Consider the following 20,141-nt stretch of genomic DNA (forward strand, 5'->3'; position numbering starts at 1 on the left):
TATTTTCTGGATGTCTCCAGGAATCAGCCACTCAACAATGTTTCCATCTCAAGTGGTCTAGGTTTTTCTTCTTGATGTCTTTATCTTCATGTTCCATTTCCTACATAGTGGAATTGCTCATGGATTGTTTTCTTATTTTATTGATTTTAGTCTTGAGTCTATATCTCTCAGACTTCTTTTCCATGCTATTGCATTTTTTACTTTTGTCATTCGAGGGTCTCCCTGCTTATCCTCTGATTTCCAGATTCATGATGGGGTTTTCATGTGAAACCACAATTCCTGTTTTTTCCTGTCGTTTGGGCCCTATTGTAGCCCTTTTCGATTGGTTTTCAGGTTTTTGGTAGGGTTTTTTCCCCTGTGAAACCACCTCTGCAGTCTCCTCATGTCATCTGGGAATTTATTGTAGTTCTTTCCAGTTTGTTTGAGGCTACCATTTCAATCAGTGGACACATATCCTCTTCAGCTTCTTGCCTGGAATGTAGTTTTTTCCTTACGGCTCTCACCTCTACCAGGAGGGTCGGTGAGTTCCAAACATTTGTAACAGATCCATCCTTTACAGTTTTTCATCATGACAAGGTGGTTCTGCATACACATCCAAAGTTTCTTCTACAAGTTGTCACTTTTCACCTCATTCTCCTACTGGAGAACCTGTTTTCTATACTTTGGATTGTACATGGGCTTTCGCTTGCTACTTTGACTGGACAAAGCCACAACAAACTTCTCCCTAACTTTTCTTTTGATCCACACCAGTAAGGGTATCCTGTATTCAAGTGAACTATTTCTGCCTTGCTAGCTGTCTACATCTCGTTCTGCTATGCCCAGACTGGCTTGGCACGAGAAAGTTGTGTCCCAACCTACAGAGTTACAGCTCTGGCAGCTTTTGTTGCTTTCCTTAGATCTACACCATTGAGGAACTCGGTAAAGCTGCCACCTGGTCCTCAGTTCATACCTTCACTTCTCACTTCTGTCTGGATTTTTCTCCAGATGGGATGGGCTCTTCGATCAATCTGTATTTCAGTATATATTTTTCTTTGACCAACTTTCCCACCATCCCATCTCTGTCAGCTTGGAGGTCACCCATCAGTGAGAATATGCTGCCTGCTTGTCCTGGGATAAAGCACAGTTACTTACCGTAACAGGTGTTATCCAGGGACAGCAGGCAGTTATTCTCATAACCCACCTACCTCCCCAGGTTGGCTTCTTAGCTGGCTTATCTTAAGTAAGGGACCGCGCGCCTACGTCGGGCGGGAAGGCACTCGTTCATGCGCGGTGCGGACTATCAAGAACTTTCTAAGTTCTTAAAGTGGCAATGCACTTTTAAAGTGTCCGTACTGGGGCTCCATCGGTGACGTCACCCATCAGTAAGACTATCTGCCTGCTGTCCCTTATAACACCTGTTACGGTAAGTAACCGTGCTTTAGTTGGAAGCCATGGGGATTGAATATCCCCTTATTTCAGGATGATGTGTGATTGTTTGATTTTTTTTTTTAAAAAATATCTGTTGCTGAGAAGCTTATCCTTGCTCATTGGAAGGACTTTTCTCCTTTAATAATACAGCAATGGTGCAATACTGTTTGCTTGTTCCAAAGGTATGAGGAGGTAATTATGGATAAATACACGATATGTAAAAATTACTAGGCCAAGTTGGACTATTTTGTTGCTGATGGACGAGTTGTTGACCAGTATTAGCATCCTAATGCAGTTGTATTTTGTACTGTACTTTGTGTTTGTAAATACAAATATTTATTAAAAAGATTTGAACTAAAAATTTAATTTAGAAAATGAAATTATTGAATTAGATTGGCTGAATAATTGCATTAAACATTAAATGGGAATACATTCATCAAATTTCTTTCCTTTTCTTTTTTCTTTTCTGGGGGTTGGGGTTTAGGTGCTTGACGATGCTGAATCTGACCATTTGTTCCAGTCCATTCTGCCTGACATGGTAAAACTAGCATGTCGCCTACCAGAGCTCTGCACTCAGGTAAACTGATACAGTTCAGTGAACTCTACTGCGTCATCAGTCAGGGTGAATTCATTTCATGTAAACTATAGCTAATGACCAGGGTACAAGTGCCAAGGCCTGGCTCCTTTGTCCTGATTAAAGATTGTTCTGTTACTTTCAGTTAAGGTTTGAAGCATACTTGAGAGACTCTACATCCATAATGGTACAAAGGGGGCATGAGAAATGAACTGTTATATTTTTGAGCCTTGATATAAACTATAAATACGTATTCCACTAAGTTGCCTATCACCCAAAACTTATTAGAAAATGTTTTGGGATGCTTTGTATTCCTGAAGTGTTAATACTTGAGAAAATATGTAACTACTTTGGTAAACTAAATCTAAATTAAATTATAAAACAATATCCCCAAATTTTAAAATTTACAAACTAGATGGATAATAAAACAACTTGATAAGAAAAATGTTATAGTTTGTATGACCTATTTTCTTTTGACTCAGCTTCCAGCATTGCCTTCTCTGTTGTCCTTTCCTACATAACTTTATACCGTTGTCCCAAATTTGGGCAAATCCGTTCTAGTTTTGCATGAGCCCTAGTAGAATTTTTGGGGTAGGTCTTAATATAAGCCCTACCCCCAAAATAAGCCCTAATCCTGGGATTCGCTGGCAGTTTCCCTTCCCTCCCTCCCATCCCTTGTGCAGCAGAACCCTTGAGAGAACACCCCTTCCCCCTCCCCCCCCCCCCGAGCACCTGCCAAGCTGCCAAATCCCCATTCTTCCCTCCCTCCTGTCGGAAACTGGCCACGAGCCCTACTTATCTCCCTAAGCAGCATCAGGCCAGCAGCACTCTAACAGGCTGCTTTGACTGTCTGCCTGTCATCAGTAACGAGGCAGAGTTTACGGGCAGACAAGGCCAAAGCAACCTGTTAGAGTGCTGCTGGCCTGATGCTGCTTAGGAAGGTAAGTAGGACTCGCGTCCGGGTTCCGATGGGAGGGAGGGAAGGATGGGGATTTGGCTGCATTGTAGATGCGGGTGCTTGGGGGGAGAGGGTACTCGCTTAAGGGTCCTGCTGCACAAGGGATAGGAGGGAGGTTAGGATAGAAGCTGGGCAAGGGTCCTGCTGCACAAGGGATGGGAGGGAGGGGAGGAAAGATGCTGCACATGTGGGGGAAAGAAAGAAAAGGGGAAGAATTGGGGTGAAGAAGAGGAAAGGAGAGATGATCATGCATGTACCCTGAAAATAAGACATAGTGCCTTTTTGGGGCCTAAAATTAATATAAGACAGTGTCTTATTTTTTGGGGAAACATGGTAGCTATTGTGGAATAGGTTGTTTTGCAATCTGTTTTCTGGAAATGTTATTGAAGGGGATATGAGGGATTATAGGTGGGTAGGTGAGCATTTCTTCAATTGTTTGTTAATATTTTGCTTGCTATGCCTTGTTGCAGTATTGTTTTTGCTGTTGTGGAGCAATGTAAAAAATTTATTGCTAAAGAAAATAATTAATTTTTAAAAAATTAAACCCTTTAATTGGGATGATTATGTATATAGTGCATTTGTACTCTAGTAACTTAAGAGAGATAGCTTTGGCAATAACACCTGGATTTGATTGTGAAGATGGATTGGAAATCTTCCAGCAAAAATTGATCATACGCAGTTCCAGAAATGATGCAAGGAGTTTACTGTACAGTATACTTACTGAAAAGTCATTTATATTCTATTTGACATGATTCAGCTTGTATCTCACATGTAATCTGTCTTCTTCTAATAGTTTTACTAGTAAAAATGGTAGATGTAATCCCTCTGGATGTCTGATTTGTCACTTCTTACTATCTGATGTTATAGTCCTCTACCTTTAGCAGTACTTTCAATTCCTCTGAGCTCACTGCAGTGTCATAAAATGGTGGTCATTACTTAAGATCAAGATCAGAAGGTTAGAGCAGGGGAAGTTTGTAAAGCAACACATTCAGCTCAATCGCTCCCTTATAGAAGACAGCAACATAGCAACTACACTATTTCAGAACTTTGACAAGCTGTACCCACAAAAAATGATTTTATTCCATTTGCCTAATTCTAATTTCATTAGTCCATGGACAGAAATATGATATACTTCCAATGATTTCTCCTGTTTAGTTGCTTCCCATCATTATGAATTTAAATAGGCTGGGATTCTGATCCTAATCAAAATCTAGTACAAGTGATTGCACTAATTCATTTAGAGCCCCATTAATAAAGCTGCAGTAGTGATGCTACCGCAGTAAATGCACCAAAGCCCATTCAATTCCTATGGGATTTGGTGTATTTACCATGGCTTTGTAAAAGGAGCCTTTAAAGCATGAATATAGTAGCCCAAAAAGAACAGTTCATTCTTTAAGCAGGGGATTTTACTTTAGGGGAGGTAACTATAAAAGCTGTGTAATTTTGTAGTCCGTAAGTTTAAATTTATATGAAATATTAGAGCAAAAGGAGATCTAGGAATGGAACATAGCAAAAAAGGCATTACGTTTTGATCAATTTAGTAAATATTGCTACTTCAGTGTGTCTGTTTAACATCTCCTTTAACAGCTTTTTAAGTAACGATATTTTTTTAGCCACACACATAAGGAGTTGAAGTTTATTGTGAAAAGGATACTGGAGGACAAATTCTTTGCATCCCTTTTTTATATGTATGGAGGATGATATTATCTTAGGTCCCTATTTATGTTATAAGCATCCTGTTTTAATGCATTCCCTGAAGCTTATGACCCTAAGTTTATAAAATCAAATTGCAATCTTTGCTAGTTTTGATTTTGGAGTTGCTATGTTCTTAAGTTCCATCCCTTGCTGCATAGATAAACTGCAACAGCTTTTCCTTGATAAACTATTCTATGTTGGCTTTTTCCTTATTATTGATTAGAAATCTGTAGTTTGTCAAACAAGAGCAGTTTCCTAATCATCTTGGATTAATGGCTCTTGACTTTATGGCTCTTGAATTTAATGGTGCTCTTGATTTAAGAACGCACTAGCAATCCTAAATTACCCATACTGTAATTTGGCAAATATAATTTTGTTAGTGTTTCAGAAAATTGCTAAACTAATTACCTCAGTCTCATATTTTTTTGTTTTCCTTTATCCCAGCCGATACCACTGCTGAAGCAAAAAATGAATCACTCCATCACAATGTCGCAAGAGCAAATTGCATCTCTCCTGGCCAATGCCTTCTTCTGTACATTTCCACGGCGCAATGCCAAGATAAAGGCAGAGTATTCTAGCTACCCAGACATTAATTTTAACAGGTACGTGATGATAAATGCCCACAAGATAATCCTGTTTGCGACTGTAAAATAAAAGCAGTGTCCTTCACAAAACAAGAAAAATAGTTATTGCTAATCTGATGGTAGGTTTTAGGAAATGTTTAAGGAAACATTCCAGTGTGTATCAGTTAAAAAGCTGACCTAGGTCATAGTTTCCCACAGGGTATGTTCTGTATTCACAGTTGTGCAAAAATATGTAGCACTGCAGTACCTGAACTATTTTAAATAACCAACTTTTGAATTTACTAAATTAAAAATTCTCATTAAAACAACAGGTTAGCACTCTTTTGTAGATGGAAGTAACTTTTAAAGTAAAATTTGATGCTTTTGGATAGATACTCTTTTACCTGCTAAGAAAAAGGAGATAGTGGATGAAACTTGAGACAGCAAAAAAACAACACATCTGTTTTATTTGTACCTATAAAGGTACAGTTTGAACAGCAGGTATATTGATGTCTACAGATGTGGGTTTTAACCTTGTATAACAAGTGGTGACTGTTTTAATAAAATTTATCTAAGTACACCTCTGTACAATATGATAAAATGACTCTCTACGCTATACCAAATTTCATCAAAAATCTATGGACCGCAGTAAAGGTGCTCTTGAAAATGAGAACAGTGTGATACTGGATATGCTTCCAACATGTGGATTTCTGCTATGACTTTTTTGCTACTGGAGATGGGACACTTCTACAGATAAGTGCTTGACTATTTATTCTTTGAATAGTTTTTGAATACCTGACATGAACAGATTAAATTACACGACTTTGAAAATTTCAATAAAGTTAATGAAGTTTTTTGACCAAGGATGTATTTCCTATAGCAGCTTTGAAGTAGAGAATGGCATGGGGAAAAAATATGTTCCTTATTCACTCAAAAACAAGCCCCACACGGACAAACGATACACACACCCAGCAACACTACAAGGCCTTACTTACAACCCACAACATTCACACTCCCCAAAAGAAAGGAAAAAAGGAAAAAGAAAAAAAGTGGAGAAAAAGGCCTCAGTTCAGCTTCATCTGGCCAAAAAAACTCCACTCCTACAAAAGCTGTTTATGTGTAAATGCTGAAAAATAGTCCAAGAAAACAAGGCAACTAAAGTAGCCTGCCAGGTGGTATCAAACGGCACGCCTAATACAGATGAAAGTCAGTGGGTGAATATAACAAAAGGCAGTATAGTCCAGCTCATAACATCCATAGCAAAAGCAAGAAAAAATAACTTAGCTGCTAATGGCCTCCAAATCCAGGCCAGGCAGGTGTAAGGACTCGGTTTGCGAGTAACCCGGTTTGCGAGTGTTTCTTAAACTTTTTTAGCTCTGGCACACTAAATGGAGCGAATGTTTTTCACGGCACATTATAATTGAAATTATAAAATTTCAAAACCAACAAAAAAATTAAATTTGAGAGTTATTTATTTAAAGTTCTTTAAGCTATGTATGGGTAATTGTAACAATGGTGACACTAGAGCAGATAGAATAGAATTGCTAATCAATGTGATGGATGAGCTTATTTTTGAGTGCAAATTAACTCAAAACACAGCTCAATAGTCGACAAGCAAAAAAACACATTTCATCATCCACATCTGCAGTCATTCTCTTTTTTTTAATTTAATTTCTGTCAGAGCTGAAAATCCAAGTTTGCAAAGTTAAGAAGCTCCAAACGGTAACAAAACCTTGATTACTTTGTTGTTCAAGAACTAAAATTACTTGCAGTTAGTTTTCAAGGACCAATCACATCAAAGAATGATGATTTTCTGGGCAGTTGTATCCTTACACACACAGATACTCATAACATTGACGGACTCTTTTGCATGCGACGTACTTGTCAACTATTCTACTGTATACTTATGAAATGAATTTTTTAAAATAAAGTAAAATTCTGGAGTCTCATGGCACATCCGGAATCTCTTCGGGGCACGCCACTATGCCTTGGCACACAGTTTGAGAGACACTGCTTTACACCTATGTAAAACTGAGCTTGGGCATTGGACGCCAGCGCACTCATAAAGCTGCAGTTGCCAATTAAGCTGCTAGCTTTCACTCAAGGTTTGCAAAATAACGAAAATATGGAAAATGACGCAAACGCAAGTTTCACCAAAATATAATTTTATTGCTTGTATTTTTCATTATGGATCTCAAAAGCTAGTTGCGTTAGCGGGAGGTCGTTATAGTTGCCAAAATGCTGGCCTTCTGATAACGAACTCAACCTGATACTTCGAAGCTCCCCATTATATTCCTTTAGTCCAGTATGACATCATTGGCCCGTGGGCCAATCAAAAACAGAGGTGGTGGTCTTTAAAGTTAGACAAAGAAAATTCCTTTACATGTTTAAAAGTTTCAGAAATCATATTTGTTTTGTTTACATTCATTTCTAAATATACATTTGTCCTTTCCAAAAAGGTATATTAAGAGAATCTGCATTTGTTAAGTGCTGATATATTCTCAGCCTCCCTGTTAGCCTTAGAGAAAAAGGAGAAGAAGGGGCTGTTTCCCCCTCTCCCTGAGCTGACAGCTTCAAATTTCACTGATACTCACACAGAAGCTTTCCTATGCTGGAGACTAGAACAGCAGTCTCTGACTAATTATTTCCAGATGTTGTGCTCAGGCTTCCTTTAAATTTCTTTAGGTTGCAAATATATATAATATGTTTTTTCAAAACCAATTCTTTTGTTCAATACACATCCATAAACATATCACACATTCAGGGGCCCCAAACATTCATAACATGTATTTCATTCATTCTTGATGCATGTTATATCTCAGTTTAGAATATGAAATCTAATATACTTTTCCTAACCAGCCTAAGGCACATCTGGTATCAATTAGAATCACGAGGCTAGAAGCGGGAAACCTGAACAAAGCCTGAACACAAAATGGAGTACAAACCAAACAGAAGATACAGAAAGACAGAGAACAAAATGGAGTCCATGTATATCCTGATTTCCACCATGATCTAGCTTAATAGCAAAGTACATAAAAATAATATTATTATGCTTTTCCTTAATATTAATCTGTAGTGTGTTTTTCTGGCCCTGGCTACATCCATATTCAGATTTTTATTCACCAGTTTTTCGTACGCTTCTATTGGGTGTGGCCTTAACTAACACATATGCTTGTATCTGACTAGAGTTACCCAGAATCATACGAAAAACAGGCTCTTTTATAGAAAAATTCCATAAAATACTGCACTATCATGTCTTGACGTCCATTTCATTACCGTACCATAGACATCACCCCCTACTGGCCACGAGCCACTACTGCTCAAGACACACAACATTTGAAGTTTCTATACTCCTGATTGTGCACACAAGATATTGCTCACTGTTCGGGAATCCTCAAACATCCTTCAATTCCTTGGGTTTTATCATTACCTTTGAGAAATCATCCCTCTTTCCAGCTCACTCCCTCATATTTATAAGATCAAACATCTTTTTTCTGCATGCCGGATCTTGTGCCTATGACAGTGTCTCTATCTCTTATTTCACATGCAAGTTTCCACATACGACCTTTACAATGGTGCCTCAGCCTGTACTGAAATCCAGATTCAACTACCAGTCAAGCAGTCTCTTCAATACTGTATCCACTCTCCTTCTTGGAAGGAGGATTGCCCTTTTCAACCTTGTCCACCTCAATTCACAACAGACACCTCCAACACAGCCTGGGGAGCACATTTAGGTTCCTTTTAACCCACTGTCATTAGAATCCAGCTGGGCTAGGCTTTTTCATCAATCACCAAAGATTATGTGCAATTTTTCTATACCTTGCAAGCCTTCCATCCAGGCCTATAACGTGACCCGGTCCTCATACAACCTGACAACCAAGTAGCAATGTTTTGCATCATCAAACGGAGAAGCTCCGGATCCCAACTTCTCTATAGAGGGACATACTTCTTCCTCTGACTTTTATGCTCTGCCCTTTCACATGAACCGCCTGCCAGTTTCCATTCTTCATTTCTTCTATGTTTCTATTCCAGCACAAGCAAACACATTACCAGATTCACTCAGTTGCAGACTCAAACCTCACAAATGGTCCTTAGACAATAAATGCAGTTCACCAAAGTCTGTTACAATGATAGGAACTCCCATTCATAGCCCTTCTCTGCTTCAAAAGACCATGCAAAGTGCCCTCGATTTTTGTTTCCTCAGAACAGCAAACCATCACGTGTGATGCTTTCTCTGTTCCTCAAAATCCAACTAAACAACAAACAAAAAACCTATTCAGACAACACTGTTAGAACCATGCATCAGTTCTTGCAGTCAGCCTAATAAGCGCTGTTGACATGGCATCATTCCAGCAGCCTCAGGAAGCCTGTACAGAGCCAAATTATCCAATCCACTTTCATGATGTATACCTGATGATAAAATTTAGAAGTAAAGATAAACTAAGCGGTCTTCTGCACTTTGTGTGTTGCCTATATCTGGTCAGAAAACCCAGTCCTGAGAAGACTTCCCACAACTTTTCAGATTCCTACATGATTATGTTCTATTACCTCATACCTTATGAGTTTCCCTCCTGGGCAGAAGGATGGATCCTGCCTTCATATACTATATAAAATTGATGTTCAAGGTCATTTACCATGGGATTCCTTGGTATCTGTCACAAATCATGGCAATCTATCAACCGCTCATAACCTTGCATTCTGAGGATACACTACGTTTGTCATTGACGGACTTCTCAAAAATGCATTATGAGAGCACAAGAACTTCTGCTATTTCCATCATGGAAGTAATGTTGTGGAACAAATTAACTGGACCACTGAGGGCTGTAAGGTTTTGCCCTCAAAATGTAAGGATTTGGAGGGGTAATGTTGAAGCAAATAAGCCCCAATGATATATTGTGGCGGCCTTAAAATCCGCCAGGCCCCGGGTTCAATACCCTCATAGAAGATTCTCATTAGGAAGTGAAATCAAATGACAAGCACATTGCATAAAGAATATAATGTACAGAAAGGCAAGGTTTATAAAGATACATCAAGCATATACTGGGTTACTAATGTACTGAAAGAAATAGACATAAGATTTACAAATACAGAGTGGATTCAGAGATCGTTTATGTGCTCTTTAAATGAGAGAGAAAAGACAGCTTCCTGAATAGGTGCTGTAAGGACAAAGAGAGAGGGGGGGGGGGATGATGGTTCAGACTTCAGGTTCCAGAGAGAGAGAAAAAAAAATTCATCTCATATTTATAAGTTTGAGACCTGTTATAAAAATAGAATCTATTGAAATTAAGTACCCCTATCTTTTGTGAACTGTTTGAAACAATGGTGAATAAGGTGAGTGGGGTATGAGAGACTGGAGAAGAAAAGAGGGAGAAACTGTCCCTCACAGACTGGAGTCAAATGTAATTTCCAGTATCACTCTGACAATGGTTTCTGATTACACTAACTATCTGCTAGAACATGTAGCTGTCTTTAAGCTGTTCATCTTAAGCACCAGACATTAACATATCTTAGCACATCTTAGCACCTGTACCAAGGTCCTTTGTTACCTTTAAGCACTGATGTAATTTAGGCATTCTGGGGCAATCTGAGGCACTGACATGCCCTAAGGTCAGATATGAATGATATGATCTCCCATAGGCCTTTACTGTTATTGGTTAGGCTACCAGAAAATGCTGACTGCTAGCAATGCTAGGCTGACACTCATAAAGATATTAAACAAGATCGACAATGACAAACCTTTTGGAATCCCACAGGGTGATTGTCAAACATTTGATAAATTTTACTTCATCTTTACAATGTATCTATGATTTGTAAGAAATTTCTTAAACCAGCTTTATAATAGACCTGTGATACATTGTTGACCTGCTGTTAGTGACCTGTTGCTAAAATCGTCTGTAGTGCCTGAAGATTTTTTTAAAAAGGTTCCAGGGGAGATCAGGGAAATTACAGACTGGTAAGCCTGACTTCAATGCCGGGCAAAATGGTGGAAGCAATTATAAATTATAAAAAATAAAATTGTGGAACACGTAGACAAACATGATTTAATGAGACAGTCAGCGTGGGAGATACTGCCTCATTAATTGGCTTCATTTCTTTGAAGGTGTGAATAAACATGGATAAAGATGAGCCAGTTGATTTTCAGAAAGCTTTTGACAAAATTCCTCATAAAAGGCTCCTGAGAGTCATGAGATAGGTGTCAAAGTTCAATTGTGGATTATAAATTGATTATCGTATAGAAAACAGAGGGTAAGGTTAAATGGTCATTTTTCTTAATGGAGGAGATTAAACAGTGGAGTGCCACAGGGATCTGTACTGGGACCTTTGCTATTTAATTTATTTATAAATGATCTGGAAATTGGAACGAGTGAGGTGATTAAATTTGCAGATGACACTAAACTGTTCAAAGTTGTTAAAACGCGTGCAGATTGTGAAAAATTGCAGGCAGGCCTTAGGAAATTGGAAGACTGGATGTCCAAATGGCAGCTGAGAAGCCCACAGATACCTCAGAAGGGTCCTTTGGTATGGCATTCACTGGCTCCATAGTGAAAAGGTGCTGCTAACCTTTTCAGAATAATGACCTCGCTACGACAACCCAATTGCTGTATATAATATAGGTTTATTAGTAATAGACAAAAGTCAGCTTACATGAAACAACAGTACATCAAATTGAGCCAATGCAGAGTAGCCGGCTTCTGTCATGGATCCATCCTGAAGCTTAAGCCAGCTGGTATGCTACTTATATACTTTAGTTCAGTAGCCTATAGTACTATCTAGTTACAGATTATATACTTTCTATTGGATTGTCACATTTATCATATCTATTGATTCTAAAGTCTGCATACTTATCACGGAGCCATATTGAAGCAGTATATCACCCAATGTCAAATCTGATCTCTCTATTTCTCCTGACAATGCATTCTTAATACTAAGTTCAATAATTTCTGAGAGTAGGCCCCCTCCTTCCTGACCTTCATTGTCACTCTGTCAGCAGTTCAGATAACTTTCGGTAGGACATCTTGTCCCGCAATACTGGTGCCTGAGTTTATCTTCCTGTTTGGGTTTGTCTTGGAAAGTCCCGAAATATCCAGTGCTATTACAGTCAGCAAATATTTGCCAGCTACTATAGCAAAGATGAACCTCTCACATAAGCATATTGTTTCTGCTGACAGGGAGAGAGATGATTCTTTCATTATTCAGAAACCTGCATTCAATAGCACAATGTCTCTCTTAAAAATATCCTCTGGGGGTCTCATAGGGTCCTTCACCTACATTTTCATGGAGGTCTTTTTCCTGATTCTCTCTCAATAGGTTAGTGACAATAGTTTCCATTTCAGGTTTTCTTTTTTTCCCTCCCCTCACACTCTCCTGAGGAAAGGACAGTAGCATCCATATAGCAATGCAGAAAAAATTAAACAGAAAATTTCTTATATACATTTAGCGTGAAGGGGACCCAGTCAGCTGACTGGACAAGAACCTTATCAAACAATCAGAGAAATGCTACCAAGTGTGTTATTCAGAGACAGATAAAACTGAAAATTCTGAGCTCTGATAAAAAAAAAAGAAAGAAAGAAAGAAAAAGAAAAATTAAATTCCTTGAATGTAATTGAGGAAATCCACTAACTAACAAAAGAGCCCAAGCCAAAAACATGAATTCATATTTTAAAAATGTATCCTATTTAAGTGTGCTATAAATCAAACACAAAAGCACAGCTATTATTGTTCTAAAGTAATTGATAAATTATGTGCAACTATAGATTTTAATCTAGTAAGTCACTTTTGCTTATTTCTGCCAGCCTGTCTTAATCTGAACTTCAATTTAGTAGAAAGACAAATGTGAAGGCTTACAAACCTGACCACCGAGGCAACCGACGATTTATCTTTGACATTGTCTTTCCAGCAAGCATCAATGCTAATCAAATTGGAAATCTTTACAGAGATATTATGGAATTCCAAAGTACCACAATGTAAGCACAACAGAAGGTTAAGGGATATTTGATGTAAGTAGACACAAAGCCATAAAAATTTATTCAATTGCTCATATATCAAACGCTAAACATTTCCCAAGTTGCAGCTCATACAATATTATTTCTGTAAGACTGGACAATTCTGTACATAAACTAGGATTAAATCTGCAACATTTAAATAAAAACAAACCCTAATTCAAATACCAATTAAACAAAAATGAACAGAGATTTCTTAAAAAATTATTAGAATCCTCATTTTTGCCCACAAATTTAATTATAATAGAATCTGGGTGTAGCTGTTTTACTCTTCGTCAGAAACCCATGCAGATCAAACTTAAAAGTAAAAGTAACAAGAACAGAAAGATGCAGGAGAGGGAATGCATAAAAGCAAAGTGGATAGATGGGATGAAAAATATGAGAAGTAGGGATATGCTTTGCAAAAATATTCAATTTGATTCCGTTCAGATTCAGTTCAATTATCCATTGATTTTTGTTGGATCATTTAGGTTTAGTAAAATCAACAAAGCAAGCAATTTTGAACTCTTAACAGTGGGGGTTTCTATTAATTTTTTAATCAAATTTCTATAAAACTTATTTGCGTGTACTTGCCATTAAGCAAAAGAACTTCAAGGATTAAGAGTAGCATCAAGAAGCAAAAGCACCAAAAGAAGGGCAAAGAGCACAACCAGTGACAGGAATGTTCCCAGGAACCAGGCATAACAATAAGCAAACATTAAGCAAAGCAGCAACACATTAGGGATTTCCATGCTAAGGTACTTGGGGGTTAGATTCTCAAAAATTAGTGTTAAAAACCGATGTGCCACTGTTGCAGCCGTTATTGTAGCGATTTTAAAAAAAGTGAGTCATTCTCCCAAAAATGCTCATTCAAATGAGGTTGGCGGAGAATAGCGAGGGTTCGCTAAATTTGCATGTGCCCATCGCTGGTGATGGGCACATATGAAGAATAAATGCAAAAATAACCTATAAAACAAATTGAGCAACTGAAGTCAAGCAACCCCCCTCACCTGACACCCCCTGGCAGCAGATGCCCACTCTCTCCTGCTGCCAAGCAATACAGCCCCCAACACCCCCCCCCCCTGGCAGAGGGAGGGATGTCCACTCTTTCCTGCCACCAAGCAATGCACCCTTGACATCGGAAGAGATTCTCACTCTTGCTGCCAAGCAATGCACCCCTGACACCCCCTTGGCAGCAGGAGAGATGTCCACTCCTTCCTACTGCCACAGTCAAATGACTTCCCACCCAACACCTCCCCCCTGGCAGCAAGAGAGATGTTCACTTCCTCCCGCCGCCACACAAATACCCTAACAGCCCCCTGTACCTCCGACAACCCTCTGCCTCCCTCCTTACCTTACGATGGCTGGCTGGGTTTGGACAAGTTCCTGGAGGAAAAGTCCATAGTCTGTTATTGAGAAAGACATGGGGGAAGCCACTGCTTGCCCTGTATTGGTAGCATGGAATGTTGCTACTCCTTGGGTTTTAGCCAGGTACTAGTGACCTGGATTGGCCACCGTGAGAACGGGCTACTGGGCTTGATGGACCATTGGTCTGACCCAGTAAGGCTATTCTTATGTTCAGTGCATCATGTGATGCACGGTGAGGAGCCTAAGGCCCCAGTTGGCTCAGGCACCAAAGGCCCCTCCCAAGCATCCGGAGGCAGGAGGGAGTGGGCATCCCTCCTACCTTTTAGGGGGGGGAGGCTTTGGTGGCAGGAAGGAGTAGGCATCCGTTCCCATTAAGAAAAGGGTTTGGCATGTTATTAATATTTTTGTATCAGTGAGACAGGTAAACAACCTGTCATTAATCAATCATTTTTTTCAGATTGCTAAAAGAAATCACATTTTTTTGTGCATCAGGAAGCCATGTTAGAGCATCAGTCCCATTTTAATATTAAAGAGCTTATTTACATGGCCGGATCGGAGAATGAGCGATCCTGCAGAAAACCACACAGGGAGCCATTTTCTGCATCAGGTTTGCGAATCTGATTGTCGCTAAACCAGTCAAAACGATCGTTTGAGGATCGCTGACTTTAGTGTATCAAGGCCTTATACTTTTCTTGGTCTCACTGTTTTGCATATCCAGAATTAGTTCAATTATCATTTAAGGGATTTAAAATTCAGAACAGAAAGATATTTAAATGCCCCAAAGCTTATGATTTAGACTCTTATACTAAAACAATGCATCTTTTATATTTAGCATAAATAAATTGTTTACCCTGCGATGGCCAAATTACCCTCTACAAAAATACAGTTAAAAGTCTGGGTTAAAATTAAAATCTTAATTAAACATCAACCTTGGTTTTACTCAGCTCTTGTGATAGCTAAATGTCTGCAGTAAACTAGAGAATAAATTGCCTGTGAACTTAAACAGAAGAAGAACACAGAGCTTCTTTCCTTTGTTGCAGAGGGAATCTTAAACCTCTAAGCTGCTTTCTATGTAAATAGAAAAAGCAGAAAACAAGTTTTAACATAAAAAGTTGGCATTTACTTAATTAGCTTGAAAAGACTTATAGTAACAATCTGTCTTTCTGTTCTGTCCCTCAGAACTGACCAAAAATATTACTTTACTCACTTGCAAACATAACCTGAGAATAAATGTGTACAATTTTGTAATGCCAGAAAAGACAAATTTCCTTTGCAATTTTATAAAATTATGATACATTAAATTGTTCTATTGCTAGTTTGCACTTTACAAAATGGTATCAGTTTTATATTAATGAGCTTTTGTAAACAAAACCATACAACAGAAAATGCATTTTGCAACCACTCAATCTGATGGTCTTCACTCTCAGTCCAGGACCAGGATATCCTCAGTGATTTGGACAAAATAAACAAGAGTGATTTCCATACAACAGGACTAACAGGCATACAGTCTCTCATGCAAAACTTGAGTGCTGCTCAAGATTTTGCCCTGCCCCAAATGCATGAATCAGAAATATCTGTCATTCCATCTGGGGGCCCTTTTATTAAAGCCATGGTAAAAGTGGCCTTAATGTATCCTTACTACAGGTCTTTCCCACACAAAAAGGTCACTTCTTGTGCTGCAGCCAGAAATTGGCTGATTTTCCTATTTCTAGAATTAATGGCCATGCTAGCTGCACAATTAGTATGTGGCCATTAAAAATATTACTGCATGAGCCCTTACTGCCACCCATTTTGTAGGCAATAAGGGCTCCCAAACTAATCCCGTGCTATTCAGTTAGCGGGCAACAGTGCTGATATAGTGAGGACATTTCCAGCTGAACGTCCAAAGTTGGAGGAACAAAAATGGCCATATTTCGAATAGCAAACAGCTGACCATCCAAATATTAATTTTTTTTTGAAAATTATCTACTTCGATGTCTTGGCCACTGAGACGTCTACCTATACCCCATTTTTGACCATTTGGATGTGGGTGGGGCCAGCATAGTAATGAGCTGGCTACATAGACATCCCCCAAAATGGTTAATCAAAAAAGCAAAAAGCCATCTAAATAGATGACCTATATAATAAAGTCAAAATGAAGGAAAAGCTCTCAGAATTGCCACTCCAGCGGATCATAATATTATAATCCACATAAGGAATTGTGGCGTGGTTATCTTTCATTGATCAAAAAACCTTCATGACTAGTAATGTGACTTAATTCATCATAAATATTAATATTTCACTACTTATCATAATTTAGATAAAATAGTAAAAAATTATCCTATCATAAATATGTTTTTTTTTTTTACAAAGATTTTTCTTTTACCTTTACAAAAAACTGCAAATTTGCAAGTCTCAAAAGGTGCAAAACGGCAACTGCCAAATAGTTTTAACTGTGCAAATTAGCAGAACACATCCCAACAGAGCAGTGGGACACCTTAGAGGGCACTGCTGTGAACGTCACATAAAGGGTGCTAGCTACATTGTATATATCACCATAACTCCCTTCTACTAATTTATGGTGAGTGTTGTAAATCATTATATGCTTTATAAGCCCTTGAAGCAGGTCTGGCAAAGAGTTTGTAAATTTCATAGAATTAATGCTACTCTGTCACCATTGTTTTTGCCAATCGGCTTCAAAGGTCACTTCCTTCCTGGTTTGGAGGGTTTCATGTTTGTGCAATGGGAAGCAAAGGGAATCTTTTTGTTACACTTGGTTATGGAGGAAGGCCAAATTAAATCCTTTGCTCAACTCCAACAAGAGTATGGCTTTGCTTATTTACATTGCATTATATTACTTCTTTAGTGAAATCGGATTTGGATTTTGACCATCGGGAGCTTTTGTCTACTTCTTATACTCTTGGCTCCCAATTGAAAGTACCTCTTAAATTCCATCATTGATATGTAAGAATATGCTGCCTGCTTGTGCTAGGATAAAGCACAGTTACTTACTGTAACAGGTGTTATCCGGAGACAGCAGGCAGATATTCTCACATCCCTCCCAGCTCCCCTGGTTGGTTGTTTAACTTTCTAATGGAACTGAGGTGCCATGAGCCTCAGCGAGCGGAAAGGCAGTCGCGCAATTTCTTAAAACTTAAAGTGACAGTTCACTTTTTCATACTGTCTTAAAACTTAAAGTGACAGTTCACTTTTCATACTGTCCGAACTGAGCTCCTGGATGATGTCGCCCATATGTGATAATGCCTGCTGTCTCCGAATAGCACCTATGGGACAGGAGGCAGATATTCTCACAACCCTCCTTCTTCTGCTAGTTGGCTTCTTAACTTGTTTACTGAACGGATGGTCCTGAAAGCTGTTGTCAAGTGGGAAGGCAATCACACATGCGCAGTATGGACCATCTCGAGATGTCTAAAGAAGTTAAAGTGACAGTACACTTTTGTACCATCTGTATTATCTGTACCAGGCTGTGTGGATGACATCGCCTGTTCTGTGAGAATATCTGCCTGCTGTCCTTGGATAGCACCTGTTACATGCTTTTCATACTGCTTTCTGGATGAGTGTAGCAGAGCTCTTGTTGTAGGGCAGGGGTAGGCAATTCCAGTCCTTGAGAGCCTCAGGATATCCACAGTAAATATGCATGAAATAGATTTGCATGTCAAGGAGGCAGTGTATGCAAATCCATCTCATACATATTCATTGTAGATATCCTGAAAACCTGACCTGCCTGTGGCTTTTGAGGACCGGAATTGCCTACCCCTGTTCTAGAGAATCTGGTCCAGTGATGCTACTTCCTTTTCTAGTTGATAAACATTTTATAGAGCTGTCTTCTACTAATGTTTAACATGAAGTGCTTGTATGTTTTTTATTAAATGCTCCCCTATTGATATTTGTGGCCTTACAGTATTTCTTCATTTTTTTAAATATTTTGTGCTCCAATTTTCTCTCATTTATTTTAAGCCCCATTCCTGTGTTTAAAGTATTTGTTATAGAACAGTAACAGCAACATAAGAAACTCATTTTATTTCCTCATCTTGATTTCTTTTCTTTAGTTTTAGTTTTTTCTTTTTGTTACCAAAGGTACGAAAGAAAAAAAAGACTTTTCACAGAGAAATATTCAAAAGTTGTCTTTTATTTAGTATCTGCTTTCTGAAATGCAAGAAAAAGACCCATAGAATGGAAATAGGTTAAAAGCCTGATTTCACCCAGAGGCCTTCAGTTAAAAGCAACCTATCTGACAAGTTATACATCTGCTGCTGTGGTGTGCATACTTTTCATTTTAAACCCCAGAAATGAATCCTTAAATCCATTATTTTAGTGACTTTTATACAAGAAGTTTCAAAAGCCCTCTCTTCTATATTTGCCTCCAAGCAAAGTACTTTATTTGTTAACAGTAACAATGGTCTGCTGTTTTTAAGGAATGCATCAATGCAGTTAGAGTGCAAATACACGAGGTTAGAAGCAAGATGGCATATTTGACTACATCACAATTAAATACATTTGCTTCATGGCTAAAGATAGAAGGGCTTTATTTTATTGAGAATGTCCAGTCTTGAATGTGTGTGTCTTTATTACTGGAGTTCCTTTCTCTATTATCCTTTTTATTGTAAACTACTGTACTTTGATTTGTTTGAGTTTGGTGGTATGGCACATTTTTAAGTAACACGGACCGTGTTGGGGTCTAGTGTACATTACAGTCTGAAAGACTGGAGTCAGGATATATTTTATTATAAAGGACTTGTGTATGCCTGCCATATCTTGTGCATATATGAATACTTGTAGTTTTAATTTTGAAATTTGTTGATACTTTAATAAACTGATTGTCCCTGCAGCAGTTTGACTAATGTCCCTTCCCCACCCTTTATTAGTTTCCACATATACACATGGAGTTGTATTTTCCCTTTGTATTGTTTGATACATTTTAAGTAAGCCATAAACTGAGTAAGGTATTTTAGAAAAACGTCTTATGACAATGAAAGTGGTGAGGTTTTAATTTTTGTTCTACTGAAAAGAATAAATAGCTGCTAGACCATAACTTTTGTGTACTGTGAAATGCCCAAAGGACAATGTTACATTATCTTATCTCTTCTTTTCCCCCATCAGAAAATCACTGAGTTGAAAATAGAGCAGAGGAATATTTGGTATTTTGCTCCTGGGTGTCATTTTTTTTTTAATAGGCATGTTGGATGAATTAAATAAGTCGTTGATGAGTCTTGAATAAAATGAAATATCATGTTGGCTACATTTAAAAGTTGACTTAAGATAATAGAATTTAGTTGATGGAAAACAGGTGATGTGGAAGGCTTAATTTTTAACTCATTTTATTTACTAGCCCATAAGTTAAGCTTCAACAAGTCAGTGTTATTTCTAGTGAGTCCATTGAGGCTCATTCATGCCACAGAAGTAGACAACTACCCCTCTCCTAAAACTGGAGGGGGGTATACAACTTGTGATACAGTCCAAATTCCTGGAGGGGATATACAAAATATAATACAGTTCATAGGTCAAATCTGAAGACAGCAAGATGAAACACTCGGACAGGCAAACTTGTCTGTGACACCCAATACAGTCCATGTTTTGGGAAATTTTGCCCTCCTCAG

The 20,141-nt window shown here is 38.4% G+C and overlaps 1 protein-coding gene across 7 annotated transcripts in view; it reads left to right on the top strand.

Moving 5' to 3' along the window:
* The window catches only part of PARG (poly(ADP-ribose) glycohydrolase), a 268,960-nt gene that overhangs the window by 116,719 nt on the left and 132,100 nt on the right, over positions 1-20,141 (top strand). For all 7 annotated transcript variants that reach the window (XM_033942315.1, XM_033942317.1, XM_033942312.1 and 4 more), the window contains 2 exons: positions 1,892-1,984; positions 5,079-5,236. In XM_033942315.1, coding sequence (XP_033798206.1) covers positions 1,892-1,984; positions 5,079-5,236 — 251 coding nt within the window. The remainder of the gene's footprint in view (positions 1-1,891; positions 1,985-5,078; positions 5,237-20,141) is intronic.

The sequence above is a fragment of the Geotrypetes seraphini genome, chromosome 4 (assembly GCF_902459505.1).
Source record: "Geotrypetes seraphini chromosome 4, aGeoSer1.1, whole genome shotgun sequence".
Lineage (NCBI taxonomy): Eukaryota > Metazoa > Chordata > Amphibia > Gymnophiona > Dermophiidae > Geotrypetes > Geotrypetes seraphini.